This window comes from Larus michahellis, chromosome 5 (genome assembly GCF_964199755.1).
Source record: "Larus michahellis chromosome 5, bLarMic1.1, whole genome shotgun sequence".
In the NCBI taxonomy this organism is placed as follows: Eukaryota; Metazoa; Chordata; class Aves; order Charadriiformes; family Laridae; genus Larus; species Larus michahellis.
Genome location: NC_133900.1, coordinates 81,029,014 through 81,045,346, shown reverse-complemented (window position 1 = coordinate 81,045,346; position 16,333 = coordinate 81,029,014). Strand labels below are relative to the sequence as shown.

Sequence of the window (16,333 nt, the reverse complement as noted above, 5' to 3'; positions counted from 1 at the left end):
GAGGTGGTGGGGCCCCATGCTGAGGTAATAGTGCCCCAAGTTGAGGTGATGGGCTGCAGATTGAGGTGATAGGGCTCCAGGCTGAGGTGGTGTGGTCATATGTTGAGGGGATAGTGCCTCGAGTTGAGGTGATTTGGCTCCAGGCTGAAGTGATGGGGCTCCAGCTTAAGGTGATGGTGCCTCAAGGTGACATGGTTGTGCTCCAGGCTGAGGTGGTGGGGCCCCATGCTGAGGTAATAGTGCCCCAAGTTGAGGTGATGGGCTGCAGATTGAGGTGATAGGGCTCCAGGCTGAGGTGGTGTGGTCATATGTTGAGGGGATAGTGCCTCGAGTTGAGGTGATGTGGCTCCAGGCTGAAGTGATGGGACTCCAGGTTGAGGTGATGGTGCCTCAAGGTGACATGGTTGTGCTCCAGGCTGAGGTGGTGGGGCCCCATGCTGAGGTAATAGTGCCCCAAGTTGAGGTGATGGGCTGCAGATTGAGGTGATAGGGCTCCAGGCTGAGGTGGTGTGGTCATATGCTGAGGGGATAGTGCCTCGAGTTGAGGTGATGTGTCTCCAGGCTGAAGCGATTGGGCTCCAGGTTGAGGTGATGGTGCCTCAAGGTGACATGGTTGTGCTCCGTGTTGAGGTGATGGGGCCCCATGCTGAAGTAATAGTGCCCCAAGTTGAGGTGATGGTCCATAGATTGAGGTGATGTGGCTCCAGGCTGAGGTAGTGGGCCTCCAGGTTGAAGTGATAGTGCCCTGGGCTGATGTGATGGGGCCCCATGCTGAGGTGATAGTACCCCAAGTTGAGGTGATGTGGCTCCAGGCTGAAGTGTTGGGACTCCAGCTTGAGGTGATGGGGTCATATGCTGATGTGATGGTGTCTTGGATTGAGGTGATGGGGCTACATGCTGAGGTGACAGTGCCCCAAGCTGAGGTGATGGTCCCTAGATTGAGGTGATGAGGCTCCAGGCTGAGGTGATGGAGCTCTGAGTTGAGATGATGGTGCCCCAGGTTGAGGTGATGCGGCCCCATGCTGAGGTGACGGTCCCTAGATTGAGCTGATAGGGCTCCAGGTTGAGGTAGTGGGGTCATATGCTGAGGTGATAGTGGCCCAAGTTGAGGTGATGGGGGTCCAGGTTGAGATGATGGTTCCCTGGATTGAGGTGATGGGGCCTCATGCTGAGGTGATAGTTCCCCAAGTTGACGTGATGGTCCCCAGATTGAGGTGATGGGGCTCCAGGTTGAGATGATGGTGCCCTGGATTGAGGTGATGGGGCCTCATGCTGAGGTGATAGTTCCCCAAGTTGATGCGATGGTCCCCAGATTTAGGTGATGGGGCTCTAGGTTGAGGTGATGGGGCTCCATGTTGAGGTGCCTGGGCCACATGCTGAGGTGATGGTGCCTCAAGTTGAGAAGATGGTGCCTCAGGCTGAGGTGCTGGCAGCCCACAAGGAGGGGTTGGTGCTCCAAGATGAAGTAACAGTGACCCACCCTGAGGTGATGGTGACCCATGTTAAGGCAACAAGACCCCAGGTCAAGGCAGTGACTCCCACATAATGTGGGAGGGCTGCAGCACCGAGCAACATGTAAGTAGAAGTTTTGCAGTTGTAATATATAAACATTGAGGGAAAGTTTTATCAGACAAACTATGTCTGCTTTTATAGAGACAGTTACTTTACATGGTTTCCACTGAAATGTGTCTGCATTTTATGTTTTCAATAAAGTCCAAAGCATCTACTGTTGCAGGGAAAGTTTTAAAAGGCAAAAACAGATGGCAATTTTAAGCCCCTTCATTCTACAAGCCTTTGAGAAATAATCCCAATAATTTTCTTGAGTTTCTTGAAAGGTGTCAAGTAAGATTTATACTGAGAAGTGTAACAGACAATCTCCTTTCCTCTTGCTCTATTAGCTAGGGTTCATGAAATCAACAGCATCCACTACCCAGTACATTTATTTTCTGTCTCTGTTATGATTGTTTCTAACAGTGTTAGTTATCACTCCTCTATACCACCAGGTTTAAAAGTTCACAAGCGCTTCTGGGTTTTGTGTCCCAGAGGCTATTAGGGATTTCTGTAAACTCTCAACATGGCTGTAACTACAATGTAGCACCACAGCAGTTACAAAAACGTCTGTAATTCATTTGTAGTTGTAAGTATGCTAAAAATATAAACTATGTATGCACTTTACACACCTCTTTTTACCTAGAATGTACATTTCTATTTTAATTGTGAAGTCGTAAATTGCTAACCTTTATAGCAAAGTGATCTGAGCCACAAAGGCTCACAAAACAAAAAGTAAATGCGAAAAAGCCTTTAGGAAAGTATTCATTTTAAGCTTGTCTAAGCATTTTAAAGGTGCAAATTTAATGAGGTTTAAAGTTTGCAGTACTATGAAGGTGAAAGTCGCAAAATTGTCACTAAAGACAGATGTAAAAATGTGTTCAGACCGGTGGGGCTTCATCTAGGGCATGTTATAAACAGGTAAATTACTCTCCTAGCTCAAAGGAAAAAAGTGAAGCTGCTGATTCTCCCCCCAAATCAGACATCATTTCGGTTTTAAAATGAGATTAAAATAGCTTTATCTTTGTAGGAAAGATATTTGCTGTAATGCTTGAATAAAGTAGAGTTTGAATCTCTTATCTCATAAACTAGATCCATGACTGAGTAAATAGTTACAGAAGGAGAATAAAATAACCCCCATTCAGAAAATTGACCTCTGAAGTCCTTTTGTCTTGTACAGAAAAATAATTTTTAAAGTACAAAAGGGGAAGTTCAAATAACACTGAGGTAAACTTGAAAATTGCCGTTGACTTCAGCGGAGCTAGGATGTCATCTAGAATATTGGGAATTGTACCTCAGGTTGAAAAGTCATAGAATCTTATTAAAAACTAAAAGAAAAACAATCAAATCTCCCTCTAGCTCTATGGATACACACTCGAGTTGATTCAGACATATCTAATTCAGGGTATGATGTGTAAATCCTGGCTAAAATTGGTGGGATTACTCATTCAGACGAGAACTGTTTTTGTGCGTAAGCACTGCAGGACTAAACTGTGACTGCAGGTAGGTGTGTTTTTTGTATCTTCCTCTCCACTTCTGAGAATTAATATTCTAATAAGAAAATAATCTCTGTTTGCACAGGACTAACAACATTACACGCTCTGCTTCAGGATAATTTAAAAATTCAATTCCCTTAAGTAGTTTTGACAGAGGCCCAGGCAGTTTCCTGAATGCATTTGCAGTAGAAGGCCTATACACACTCTGTCTCGTTTCTTGTGAGGGTCCTTATTAAGATCCCAGAATAGATCTTGAACTCAGTCCAAAGCCCTGTATTTTCTGAAATCTTTGAGGAATGAAGGGTGTGCTGGGAGACGAATCTTTGCTTTTTGTTTTCTACCTGATGAGAATAAAATAACTTTATAGGAAACCTTCTGGCATGTTAGGCCTTATCCAAAAGCTTTCAGACTCTGCAAGAATTTCCCGGTTGGTCTTAACAATCAGACGCATCAGGATGTTTTGGGACCTGGTAGTTTACATGGGAATGGACTGTCATTGCAATAGCATTTTCACTATTATGATACGATGATTTTCACCTTTAATCACATTAGAGACATTACTTAAATAATCAATTTCAGACACACTGTGAATGGACTGAGCTAGCATTTAACAAGTCTTTGTGCAATTTAATACCCACTAAATAGAATAAACTGTAATAAAATTCTATTTAAATTACTGTAAGGACTTTGGATCAAATTAAGGAGCAGTGTTTCTTTTGGTCAGTGACTAAAATGGGAGCTAAAATCACTTCAAAACTACTTAGGGATTTTGAGAGGAAATACATTGCAATACAAACCTCTAATAGATAAAGGTGTGTCTATATGGAGACAATTTTGTATACGAGTCAGGCCACACCATCAGACACCGTGTGCTAGGTTAAGACTAGTTTAGAAGTTATGCAGAAACGTAAACATTCACAAGATCAGGGCCTTGGTATTCATGACTTTTCTTCATCAGCCTAGAATCATTCATTTTACAGAAGTAACTTTTTTACAAAAGTTTTACAGAATGTGAATAAACCAGGAGGACTCAGCTGTTGTTTAGAAGACAAGATTCAGGGCTATTTTGACATTAAGACTGACAGAGTAGTGGCAACCTGAAAAGTGCTTCCCAGAACTCTCAATACCTGTAAACGCTTCTAGAGTGCTTAACTTTCTTAATGGGGTATCTGCGCTTAAAACAAAGCCCATGAGTAAATGCTTGTAAATCCACTTTTGCAGAGTCTGGCTTCCCTAAGGAAAGCATTGCCCTTTTCTCCTGCTCTGATGACATCAAGGCCTCCTGTGCTGGCTGCGGTTGGTAGCTGCTATGAACCTGCAAATTCAGAGGAGCTGTCACTGCACCATGACTATGGCAAGGTGAACATGTGTCCCGAGCACAGCTGAAATACAGCGAGGCTTTTGCCATATGAGGAATTTATCAGAGAATCATGGAATAGTTTGGGTTGGAAGGGACCTTTAAAGGCCATCTAGTCCACCCCCCTGCCATGGGCAGGGATACCTCCCACTAGACCAGGTTGCTCCAAGCCCCATCCAGCCTGGCCTTGAACCCCTCCAGGGAGGGGCAGCCACAGCTTCTCTGGGCAACCTGGTCCAGTGTCTCACCACCCTCACAGTGAACAATTTCTTCTGAATTTCTAATCTAAATCTCCCCTCTTTCAGTTTAAAATTGTTACCCCTTGTCCTAGCGCCCCAGTCCCTGATCCAGAGTCCCACCCCAGCTTTCCTGGAGCCCCTTTAGGGACTGGCAGGGGCTCTAAGGTCTCCCCGGAGCCTTCTCTTCTCCAGGCTGAACCCCCCCAACTCTCTCAGCCTGTCCTCACAGCAGAGGGGCTCCAGCCCTCGGATCATTTTTGTGGCCTCCTCTGGAATTTCTGTTCTCAGAATCTGCCACAAGCAGTTACAAACCATCCGATCAGCGGAGGGAGGGCAGAGGTGGGAGTGCTGGCGGGGCTCCTGTGGGGCTGGGTTTTGCAGAATCACTGTTGTGTCATTTCAACCGCTGCTCCATCAACTTTTTACTTCTGAAATTCACTATTGACGGTCTCCTTCAGCTGATCAGAGGGGTGCGTACAGAGGTTACTCGGCAGGGTGTCTGGACCTCAGAGATGCCCCAACTCAAGGCATTCTTCCCAGGGCCCCAGTGATGCGGCTGGACCCGCCTGGCCCCCCCCGGGCCGGCCCGCGGCCTGCAGCCCCCCATCTCCGCCAGGCCGCCTGTGCCGGAGGGGCGCCCAGCGGCTCCCCGCGGGACCCGGCTGCACTCCGCGGCCGGCGGCGATCCCCGCGGGAAGGTGGCTTCCCGCCTCCTTTCCTCCAACCGTAGTTGTTTCCCGGCCTGTGCGCGGAGCCCCGCGGGGCCGCCCCCGCCGCAGGGCGGCCGAACCCGGCCGTGGGGCGGCGCGGCGGTCGCACATGTCCCCGGCCCGCCCGCCCGGCAGGCACCGCCCCCGCCACCTCCCCCCGCCCCTGCCGGACACCGAGCGGCGCGGCGGGGCCTCCCCGGCTGCCGCCACGGCGCTCGGCTCCCGCCGCCGACAGGCGGGCAGCGCTGCCGCCAGGAAGCGGCCGGGCCGCCGCGCACCCGCCTGCCGCCGGGCATGAGCTCCGGCTCCCCCGGCGGCCGCAGCGGTGCCAGTGGCGGCGGCGGGCGGCGGAGGAGGCGGCGGAGGACGAGGGGGGGCCCGGGAGCGGCGACCTTCGCAGGGGGCTGCTGCTGCGGGAGATGCTCTTGCTCCCAGCGGCGCCAGGAGCAGCATGTTCCCCGGTGCCGACAGCGCTAGCAGCACGGCCGGGCAGCCCGAGGCGGCGGGGGCCGCCGCCCCCGGCCCGCCGGGCTCGCACGGCCCCGGCGGCGACGCCGCCGCCGCTGTGGCTGGCGGCGGCGGCGAGGAAGAGGCGGCTGAAGACGAGGAGGACGAGGATCACGGCTCGTCCCGCTTCGTGCTGGCGGCGGGCCTGGGGCTGCTGGCCGTGTCCGTCGTCCACCTGGGGCAGGAGCGGGCCGAGGCGGGGGGCGGCGGGCCGCCCTGCCTGGCCCTGCTGCTGCTCCGCCTCGCCCTCTACGCGGGCTGCGCCGCAGCCGCCGCTGCGCTGGGCACCCTGATCGTCCTGATGTGTCGCGACCGCCGCCGACTGCCGCCGCCGGACTTCGCTGCCGCCGCTCCGGTCCTGCGGGTCGCGGGGGTAAGTGGCGGGGAGGGGAGCGGGGCGGGCGGCGGCCGCGGCGCTCCCTCCCCTTGCCGCCGGCGGGAGAGCGGGGAGAGGGGGACGGAGGTGGCGCGGCCCTGGCTCCGCCGCTGAGCCACCCGAATCCGGTGCCCCGGTGTCCTCCCGCGGCCGCAGGAGCCTGCCCACTGTCAGCCGCTCGTCGGGGCTTAAAACGGGAAAAGTTGTGCTGGAGGGTAGCAGGCGGGCAGGAAAAATCAAGTCTTTGCTCTGAGAGAGACCATTGGACTGCTGGAACGCTAGTATGGCAATTTGTTGTTGGCGGTGTACCAAATCCTTTTCTGCTCCTTCAGTTGAAATGTTATTAGTGAAAGAAGGAGACGTGCTCAAAGAGACAGTGTAGCATTGCTTAAATGCATGCTCTGAAGTTGGGCAGATTTTGATAGTGTTATCATAATGCCTTGAGGAAGTGCCAACATGTTCTGAAACTGCTGCAGACATCTATGCAAAAGATAAACAAATTTATTTTCTGTACATCTTCTGAAATGTACTAATTCATGTTCATGAGCTCTTTGTAGCTGGTTGCTTAGGGAGTTTTTTTGGTTTCTTCTGAATGGGACTGGTAGCAGAAGATTTTTGGAGACTTACTATAGGTGCTAGTCAAAGTAACTTTCCTCCCCTCCACGCCCCTGCCCCCTGTCAAGTCATCCAATGCTCCAGAGCTGATCCTAGACAGGCCTGAAAAACTACTCCTGGAAATGAGCACCTGCCTGCACTCTTGCTGTGCTGGCTGTTCGCAGGGATGCGGTGTTTGACGTTTACCGGTGGCGACTCCAGTCGGGTGCCCTTGGCCTCTTACTGGTGAGTTGTAGACCTTAGCGGGGTGTGTTAGTATGTGAAGTGCTGCAGTAGTAGGCAGTGCCACCTAAGTGCTATTTCACTTTGATAGTGTCACGCAGGATACCTGAGAATGCTCTACAAAGAACAAGGAGCATAATTTGTGCCACCTTGGTGTACAGCCTAGCTGTTCTGGTGACCCAGTTTAGTACATGTACTCCTCTTCTGAGCAGCAAGTAAATAATGCTGTCACTTCTGTGTTTCTGGGGCTGTAGTCAATGCAGCTGAATTTTCAGAAAGCAGAGGGTGCTGGCAGGGCAGAGAACCTGTTAGAAATCACTTGCTGATATAGTTGGCTGTATTTCCGTCTTGCCAATCAAGTCAGCTAACGACCTACAGTAGTGATTTATTCCTTCGTTCTTTGACCTAGGGAGAGAAGGAGCCTGTGTTTGTGAGCAATGCGCTTTTCCGGGCCTGCATGTAATGGAAACTGGTAGGACATGATTGTTGTACTGTTTGGCTGGGGGTTAGTGACTTCAATGAATAATAGAACTCACAAAGGTGCGTTCAGGATCTGTTTGTGGCACTGGCAGTGAGTTGCGGCAGACTCATTTTGTCTTCTCAGTAGACTTTTTGTAAAATCCTCTTTGCTTTGAAGACTCAACATCAGACAGCTTTTTCGAAGGGAGTGAAAAATAATAGTGTGCATGAGCGTTAAAAGTGGAAAATGGGGAAGTGAGAAGATGTAACGCACAGAGTCCACAACTAATAATCAGAAAGTACCTGTCCTGTATGTAGTGTATTAAATAGGTACCGCTAGGGATTGTTCAGCTGTTTTTTGGCATAGGAATGCTGGGGAACAACGTGCATTAAGTCCATAGGCCCCTGAGTAGTAAAGGACTATATGTTTCTGTATTTTACCATTCAAGTACCCTAGATCAAATGGAAAAAAGAAAAATTTATCAGTAATAAATTCCCGTTGCCTTCAGATTTGCAAGATTAAATATTTCAGTGATAATGCCATAGGTCCAGTGACATTTATGTGCTGGTATACTAATCTGAACATCTGGATGTGTGTTAATTTACTTCTAGGAAAACGTATTGTATACATAGTACAAAAAAATCTTTATACAAACTTTATAACTGAAATCTCCCTGCTGCTGCAGTGAGGAAGAAGTTTCAGATTTGTGAAAGAGCCAAACAATGAAAACCAATGTAATTTGGGAAGCTGGGAATTGAAGAAAAAAATTAAATGTATTGCTCTTTTTCTCTCCCCCTTTGTGAAAAACATAATAACGTAAGTCCGCTGAACAAGAGTGAAACTAGAACTGTCCAGAGACAAATACAGTCACTGTACCATATGCACTTTCTTTTTGTGGTATGTTACTGCCTCTTTCTCTTCAAGATGTTATCTTATTGTGTCCATCCATTGGATTCATATATGTAAATAGTGCACACATGCTCTTGCTTTGTGTGGTCTTGTACACGGTGTTTGGATTTATGGTATGTGTTCGTTGTTTCAGAAGGGAATTGAAATCTGGTATTTAAAAGCCACTGCTAAAGCAGCAGTATCTGCTGCAGCCCTCTTTCCAGGACGGTTTCTTTACTCTCACCCTGATCCAGTTAAAATTTTTTCTTTTCTCCCTCTGCACTGTTTTCAAAATTTAACCTGGCTGTGTGAAAGGGACTGTCAAAAAAGGAGCGACGTATTTTACCCTTTCTATTTAGAAGCTGTAATTCCAGGCCTCTTATTTGGGTTCCTCATGCCTTCAGTTTACAGTTTTGTTGATTTCTTTCTGATACAAAATAGCTTCAGGGCTACAAAGCTCCTTGACATACTTTTTCTGAACACAATTTTGTGTATGTTTGGCAGATTTCCTAATTGGTGCTTCAGCAACATGTAGGTGAAGAAAATAATAGTGTTCATATAGGCAGCACATAGAAATGTAGGCCATTCACTAAAATGTTTATGGCAAAGTTTCCTCCATAAGTTTCTCTGAAAAATTTGTAGCTTAATTTTTTAATTATACGTCCTTATATATTTACACCGCTTTATTATCATTCAGTTGTTACTCTCCCATTTTTCATAGAGCCTTATGATCCTGTTGTCTTTTCTTTTCTGGGAGCCAGAATTTCTTCAGCCTTGTTGTGTCTTTTCCTCGAGAATAGGGAAGAACCCGGTTGGCTGAATAATGAAAAAAAAATTTTTTTTTTCTTTTAGGAAAGAGTCTTATGGCTGGCATCTTGCTCTGCATGCATCATATCTACATGAACTCAAGGCAGATAGGTTCATTTTTTGTTCTTTGAGTGATTTTCACATTGGGGTTAACAAATGAGGAAACAGTCAGTATTCAGTAATAAATGTTTACTCTAGTGGGAGGCAGGTTTAGCTCTTGGAAAGTGAGTGGGAGTACTCGATCAACTTCAAAGTGACTTGGATTGAGTTCTTTATGCTGTGCTGGAAAAAGGCTGGGGTTTTTTTTGTTTTTGTTTGTTTTTTTTTTAAAGTTCTCAATTCTGCAGGCACTTACAATGTGAGTTTAGTGCTGTTGATTTTCATGGACCTGTTGGTGCAAATGACTAACTTTGGTAAGGAAGTGCTGTGTTGCAGGTTTGGACTTCAGAAGAGCAAGGTCTATGCCTTTTTTCATTTTGCTCGAACTTGCTACTAGAGAAGCCATCTCTCCAAATGTGAATATTGTTTGTGTAACTCCTTTGGGACTTGAAAGGTGAAGTCAGGTATCTCTGCAAGAGCATCTGAAATCTGCTGAGAACTGTGAAACAAGGTGTGCAGTTTATATCCCTGTGATGAGGTGTGCTTTCAATGTAGTCTTCCTGTATGTAAGTGCTCTGATCGCAAGGTGTATCTGGGCAGTCGTTTGGCTTCCACATAAAGCTTTGTGTTTCTTGCAGTGTTTTTATATTTTCATTAGAAGGAGAAGGGGAGAGAGGTGTACAGGCAACTCATAATATCGTTTCGCTTAAATTAATAAGTACTTACAGGCATTAATAATACCAGTAAATAGTTTCAATTGATATTGAGACAGTGGGAACTGAATGACACCTTGAAATTGTACATTATGTTATTGTCAGGAGCTGTTTTAGGACAAGATTATTTGTGGTGGAGGAGGACAGCAAAATGCAAGACAGCAAAATGGCATGGTGACCCGATTGTACTTTTGTAAAAATGTCTTGTCTTAAAGGGGATTTTCACTTTTCAAGTATCAGTGGAATCATAGAATCATAGAGTTGGAAGGGACCTCTGGAGATCATCTAGTCCAAGCCCCCTGCCAGAGCAGGGTCTCCTAGAGCAGGTTGTACAGGAACGTGTCCAGGCAGGTTTGGAATGTCTCCAGAGTTGGAGACTCCCCCACCTCTCTGGGCAGCCTGTGCCAGGGCTCTGCCACCCTCAAAGTAAAGAAGTTCCTCCTCATGTTTAGGTGGAACTTCCTATGCTCAAGTTTGTGCCCGTTACCTCTTGTCCTGTCGCTGGGCACCACTGAAAAGAGCCTGCCCCCATCCTCCTGACACCCACCCTTTAAGTATTTATAAGTGTTGATAAGATCCCCCCTCAGCCGTCTTTTTTCCAGACTGAAGAGACCCAAGTCCCTCAGCCTTTCTTCATAAGAGAGGTGTTCCAGTCCCCTCATCATCTTGGTAGCTCTCTGCTACACCCTCTCCAGCAGTTCCCTGTCCCTCTTGAACCGGGAAGCCCAGAACTGGACGCAGTACTCCAGGTGCGGCCTCACCAAGGCAGAGTAGAGGGGGAGGATGACCTCCCTCGACCTGCTGGCCACACTCTTCTTGATGCACCCCAGGGTGCCACTGGCCTTCTTGGCCACAAGGGCATGTTGCTGACTCATGGTCATCCTGTTGTCCACCAGGACTCCCAGGTCCCTTTCAGCTGAGCTGCTCTCCAGCAGGTCAGCCCCCAGCCTCTGCTGGTGCATGGGGTTATTCCTCCCCAGGTGCAGCACCCTACACTTGCCCTTATTAAATTTCATAAGGTTCCTCTTTGCCCAACTCTCCAGCCTGTCCAGGTCTCTCTGTATGGCAGCACAGCCTTCCGGTGTGTCAGCCACCCCCCCCAGCTTTGTGTCATCAGCAAACTTGCTGAGGGTGCGCTCTGTCCCCTCGTCCAGGTCATTGATGAATGTATTGAAGAGGTCTGGACCCAGTACTGACCCCTGGGGAACACCACTCGTCACTGACCTCCAACTAGACTCCGTGCCCCTAATCACTACCCTCTGAGCTCTGTCTTTCAACCAGTTATCTATCCACCTTACTGTCCAGTCATCAAGCCCACTTTTCCTAAGCTTCCCTATGAGGATGCTGTGGGAGACCGTGTTGAATGCCTTGCTTACACCATGCTCACACCAAAGACAGCCCTTGAAGAAACTTGTTAGAAAATGTGTCACCTTTTTAAATTCAAACTTGTTTCCTACATGGCTGTTAACTTGTGTGGTTGTAGGGGAGATGGCTTTGACTCCCATGAGGAACCATATTAACCAAGTTAGTGGGAAGGGAAAGGAAAACACATTTTCCCACATTCCCAGTGTGAGTTGTTTCTCTGCCAAAGAAACTGTCAGGACAGAGCTTTCTTTTCAGCATGGTGTTTTGACTCTGATTCAAAGCAAAAACTCTGAATAATAGAGAGCTGGGTTATCAACTTCATTTAAACAATGCAAAAATGAAGTGCCACATTTTAAATTCAGATTAAATGAATGATACTCTGAATAGAGAATGATCTACCTAGTCTGTCTTGCAGCACTAACAGAAATGTAATAACTATGTTGGGTTTTTTTGCAGCTAAAAGGGTACACTGATTCTCATGTCCTGGTATAGTTTCCTATGATTAACAGTTGCAATGATTTTGAATATTTCTTTAAAAGTCAGCTCCTGACGTATTTGGTCACTCTTGTTCACTTCTGTTTAGTAGCACTCCATTTTCAGAAATAGTTTAATCTTACTTTCTGGTCCTGAGGGAGACATGACTCTCTTTTTGTGTTCCTAAAGGCTTGTTCCATCCTTGGATGTGGACTTTTTGTGAATCTGGCGTTAATGGGAGGGCATGGGTAAATCTTTTCTCATTGGATCAGGTAAATCAGGTAATTGTTGAAATCTCTGGATTCTGGAAGATAGTACTGATTCTTATTTAAGCCATAGAAGAATGAGTAGTGAGATTATTAGAAATGGTTTGAGTGATTCAGATGGGATGGCAATTTAACCTAGGTTGAGTATCTGCCATGGTATCCAAGCTGAGCGGCACTCATCTTTTTGAGGAACGTAAGGGAAGCGGAGAGAAAGGACATGCAGTTTTATTTTCCTTCTAAATTCTAAAACAATCTAACACTTTTGCCATCAGATGAAGCTTGTGAAGGTAAGCTCGCAGGAGCCCCAGCAGCTGTAGGAAATGGAAGGTTTGCTATCTGTGGGCATCAATTTCAAGCATGTTGCAAAGCAGTTACTGAGATAATAAGCAGTTTGGAGCAGCTGCGAGGGAGAGGAGAAACTTCCTAATACTTTTCAATCTTCATCTTTACACCTTAGTAAGTCTTCAAAAGTATTTATGGGGTTTTTATAAACCTGAAGCCAGACCCGTTCTGTGGTCTTTCTCATGCTCTGGTCTGTTGAGAAACATTGAGATCTCTGATGTTGCAGGATTATTGCTGTTACTTCTGCCAGTCGTTACAGTCTCTGCTTGCTGCTCTTCTGCTGTGCTTGTTTTAGATCCTCTTGGGTTTGCAACCAAATATTCTGATCTACTGTCGTTCTTCTAATTTATCAGTTGTTTCTGAATTGAAAGGAGAGGATATGTTTGTTTGGTTTGTTTTTAACAGCTGAGTCTAATACTGTTGTTCTTAGTGCTATCTCTTATATAGGCAGGTTAACAATCAGCTTTTGATGATGCAGGTGAGTTTACTACTAAGCAAGTCCTGAAATTAAAATAATGAAAAGATATTGTAGCATTGCCTACCAATTTCAGTTATATTTTAAAATGTTAAGAGGATGCTGCATGAATCTCAAATGTTCAGTTACAGTTCACTGGGGGCCTGTTACACTTTGGGACCTGTAGTTTGAATGAAACGGTTTCTGCTATAGTTTATTTTTAGGGATCTGTGGAATATCTGTTATCCGTAGGGACTTATAAGCTTTTTCAGAATTGAAGTTTTGTTGGGACTGCATGTGTTGATTACCTGCAGGCATACCTTTGACGTAGTAACTTTATTCTCACAGGAGACCGATCTCAGGAAATGAAATGTTTTTCAGACTGTTTCACTTGTCTGTCCCATAACTCCTTAGCGGTGAACAGACTTTGTTTGCCACACAACCTTTTATCCATCATACCTATTTAGAGATTTCTTGTCTTGTCGTGCAACACTTTCTGTTTCCTTCCATTGTATCCTGTGTCGTCTTTAGCCCTGCATTGTATTGTGCTTGACGTTTAATTTTCTCAGCATTGTCTTAGGTTGACATTTCATATTTTTCTGTGAATCAGGCTGCTTTTACCTTTGTAGGGACTGCTTTGCACTTGAAAAGTGGTTTATGACAGACAACATAACTAGGGAGCTAGTTCATTTCTCCTGATAATTGGGCTGCCCTGGGTCAATAAGAAGGATGGGTGGTGGGTTCGCTGGGATCTTGCTGTGCAAGTGTTTGGCAGGGTAGTTCTAAAGGTGAACCCAAAACCTCTGTAATAAGGTCAAGAGTGAAAGCATCTTGCATTCAAGGTAGGCTTTGGGATTGAAAATATTCTACATGCCTATCAGAAACATTCTGAAAAGAAAATCTGATCAAGTTCCTTCTTATTGCCAGGTCTTGGTTCCCTGTGCATAGAGCAGCAAAATTTACCCAAGGAAGAAGCAGCTACGTATCTCTGTATCTTTTCCCAAGCTGCCACCTTGTTAAGTGATTTTTCTTTAAAAATAAATAAATGAAGAAAGAAGTTGTGTAGTCATAAGGAGACAAGTTTGTTATTTTGTCCATGGGAGGTTTATATGACCAGTCATTCTGTACCATTTTTTCCCCTATTAAGCATGAACAGTGAAAGAGAACAAGTTAATGGTAATAAAATTAGTGATGACAGTTCATTCTGCATGTTTTGTGATGCTCCTAAAAAGACAGAACCTACTTTTGTATGTGGTAAAAAGTCATGTGGGAGGGAGGGTATAGCAGCAGGCAGTGCAGGAGTTTCTCTCTGATTGCCAAGCGGAGACTCTGCAGCTGAGGCATGAGTCTGTGCAGGTTTTTCTGGCTTGCCAGCAATTCAGTTTTCATAGCACATGGCTCTTTTGACCTTGAAGTATAGGACTTAGGTTCTTGCTGTCTGTTTCTAACAGAGGAGGAGAGTGTGGAGATGTTCATTAGAATGGGGCTGTGCATGCACTCTGAGAATTCACATAAGCCTTTGTTTTGATGGTAATATTAAACATCCCAGCAGACAATAATGCTGTATTTCTTGCTGAGCAGAAATTTACATGCTAACTTACCAATTATTTCTTGGCTGTAGGGATGGGAATGAAAAGTATTACCTGAGAAAAGTTTCATTTCCATATTCTTATCTGTCTAGTACTATATGAAATCTCAAGTGAAGAAAGTTTTGCCCCGATTGTAAAGTTTTTATACCACTACAGTTTTATCAGTTTTGAACAGGGTATATTTAAGATAGAAGATCCCCATGTAATAAACACAGTTTACATGTTCCAGAAGCTACTATGTTAGTGGAAATAAGATAGGCTGATATTATAAAATCATTATTGAGATAATGATGCTTAACGTAATAGGATTAACATGCTTTAAGTATGTTGATTTTTAAATTGGTAGTTACGGTATCCCTTAATATATGTAGATTAATGCTTTATGTGACACACATATACTTGCTTTGTAATCTAAAATAGAACTATAGGTATTAATTAAAAATATTAACTCTTGTGAATAGAAGATTTATTTTTGCATTATAAGTTTAATTCACTACTATATTCACTACTAGAAAAAAACTTCTATCCAGATCAGTTAAAGCTAAATTTATTGAGAGTTCAGTGAAGTATTATTTGAAGCTGTGACTGTCTATCGTCAAAGTCCAGTCTGATTTAATATATGTTTTACAAAGAAAAGAAGAAATTTAATAGGGCAGCAGTGGGTGGAGCAAGTAGCTCTGAGCAACTGGATGGTTCTTCTATGCCGAATTAGATGCAGCCTTTGCCCTTTAGATCAGTGATTAAACTGAGCATCTCATGCACAATGCTCATTTATATTGTGGGATCTGTCCTGAGCTCTGTTCTAGTTTTGTTGTAATTGAGTTAATATAATAGAAATAATTGTTAATTTTTCTCTGCTTCTGGCTTTAATTCCATGGTAGAGTAAATCTGCGTGCAGCGTGCCTGTAGCAGGTGCCTGGCTTTCTGCTGTTATGTTTTAAGAATTGCATTTGATGACTGAGTGTTGTGGATGGGTTTCTTGATAGTGGAATGTTCTTCGTGCTTTGCCATTTATTCCGTGAAGTTGTTGAAACACCTTGTTAATTCTTTAACATTTGTTGTTTACTTCAAAACTAATTTTAAATTACTTAAATTTTTTAAACCAATAAATGATACGAACTGAATTTTTGCATCTGTAGGAGATTGAATTTAAGACAAAATTTCAGGATCACTGCTGGCCTCGTTTGTTTGGGTTTTTTTTGTTTTTTTTTTTTTTTCCTGGGCCTTTCAGACTGTTGTTGCCTGCATCTTAAGTTGTTCTCAAAAGTGTCAAACAATGAGTATTACTCAGAATTCTCCAGGAAATGCACACATCCTTTTTTTTCCAGCCTGCAAACAAAGTTAAAATTGGGGAAAAACTTGAATTGTTCCAGGAAACAGGCCTCCCTGTTTGTTAGCGACCTCATTTTTCACATGTGCTTTCCAAATGTGCTCCACCCCTACCCCTTCAAGTCATTTTGTCAAGCCTTATTTAAGTTTCAGTCTCGTTTCTGCCATTCTTCAACAATAAACTCAACGGAGTGGAGCTTGATATTTTTTTTTTTTTTTTTTTTGGGGGGGTGTGCTAAGATAATGCAAGTCAGGACTATTGGGGAACATACCAATTTTAATCGTATAAAAGAATATGTAAGAGAGCTTTAACTGCGTTAAATCCATTTACGAATGTCTTTGGCTCGGTCAGGGTTATGCCAACTGTTTGAATTGTAGCACCGTTTTCCTTTAGATAAGCGACGTGAAGAAAAATGTGAAAATATTTTAGTCTAGGCTTTCTAGCTGAACCTGTTCTCTGCATACATCCTCCATCTG

At 45.0% G+C, this 16,333-nt stretch overlaps 1 protein-coding gene across 1 annotated transcript in view; it reads left to right on the top strand.

The window, feature by feature from the left end:
- Positions 1 to 5,665: 5,665 nt before the first annotated feature.
- SNX25 (sorting nexin 25) overlaps positions 5,666 to 16,333 on the top strand; it is a 90,895-nt gene continuing 80,227 nt past the window's right edge. Inside the window, exon 1 of the mRNA XM_074588303.1 lies at positions 5,666 to 6,230. Coding sequence (XP_074444404.1) covers positions 5,802 to 6,230 — 429 coding nt within the window. The 5' untranslated portion in view covers positions 5,666 to 5,801. The remainder of the gene's footprint in view (positions 6,231 to 16,333) is intronic.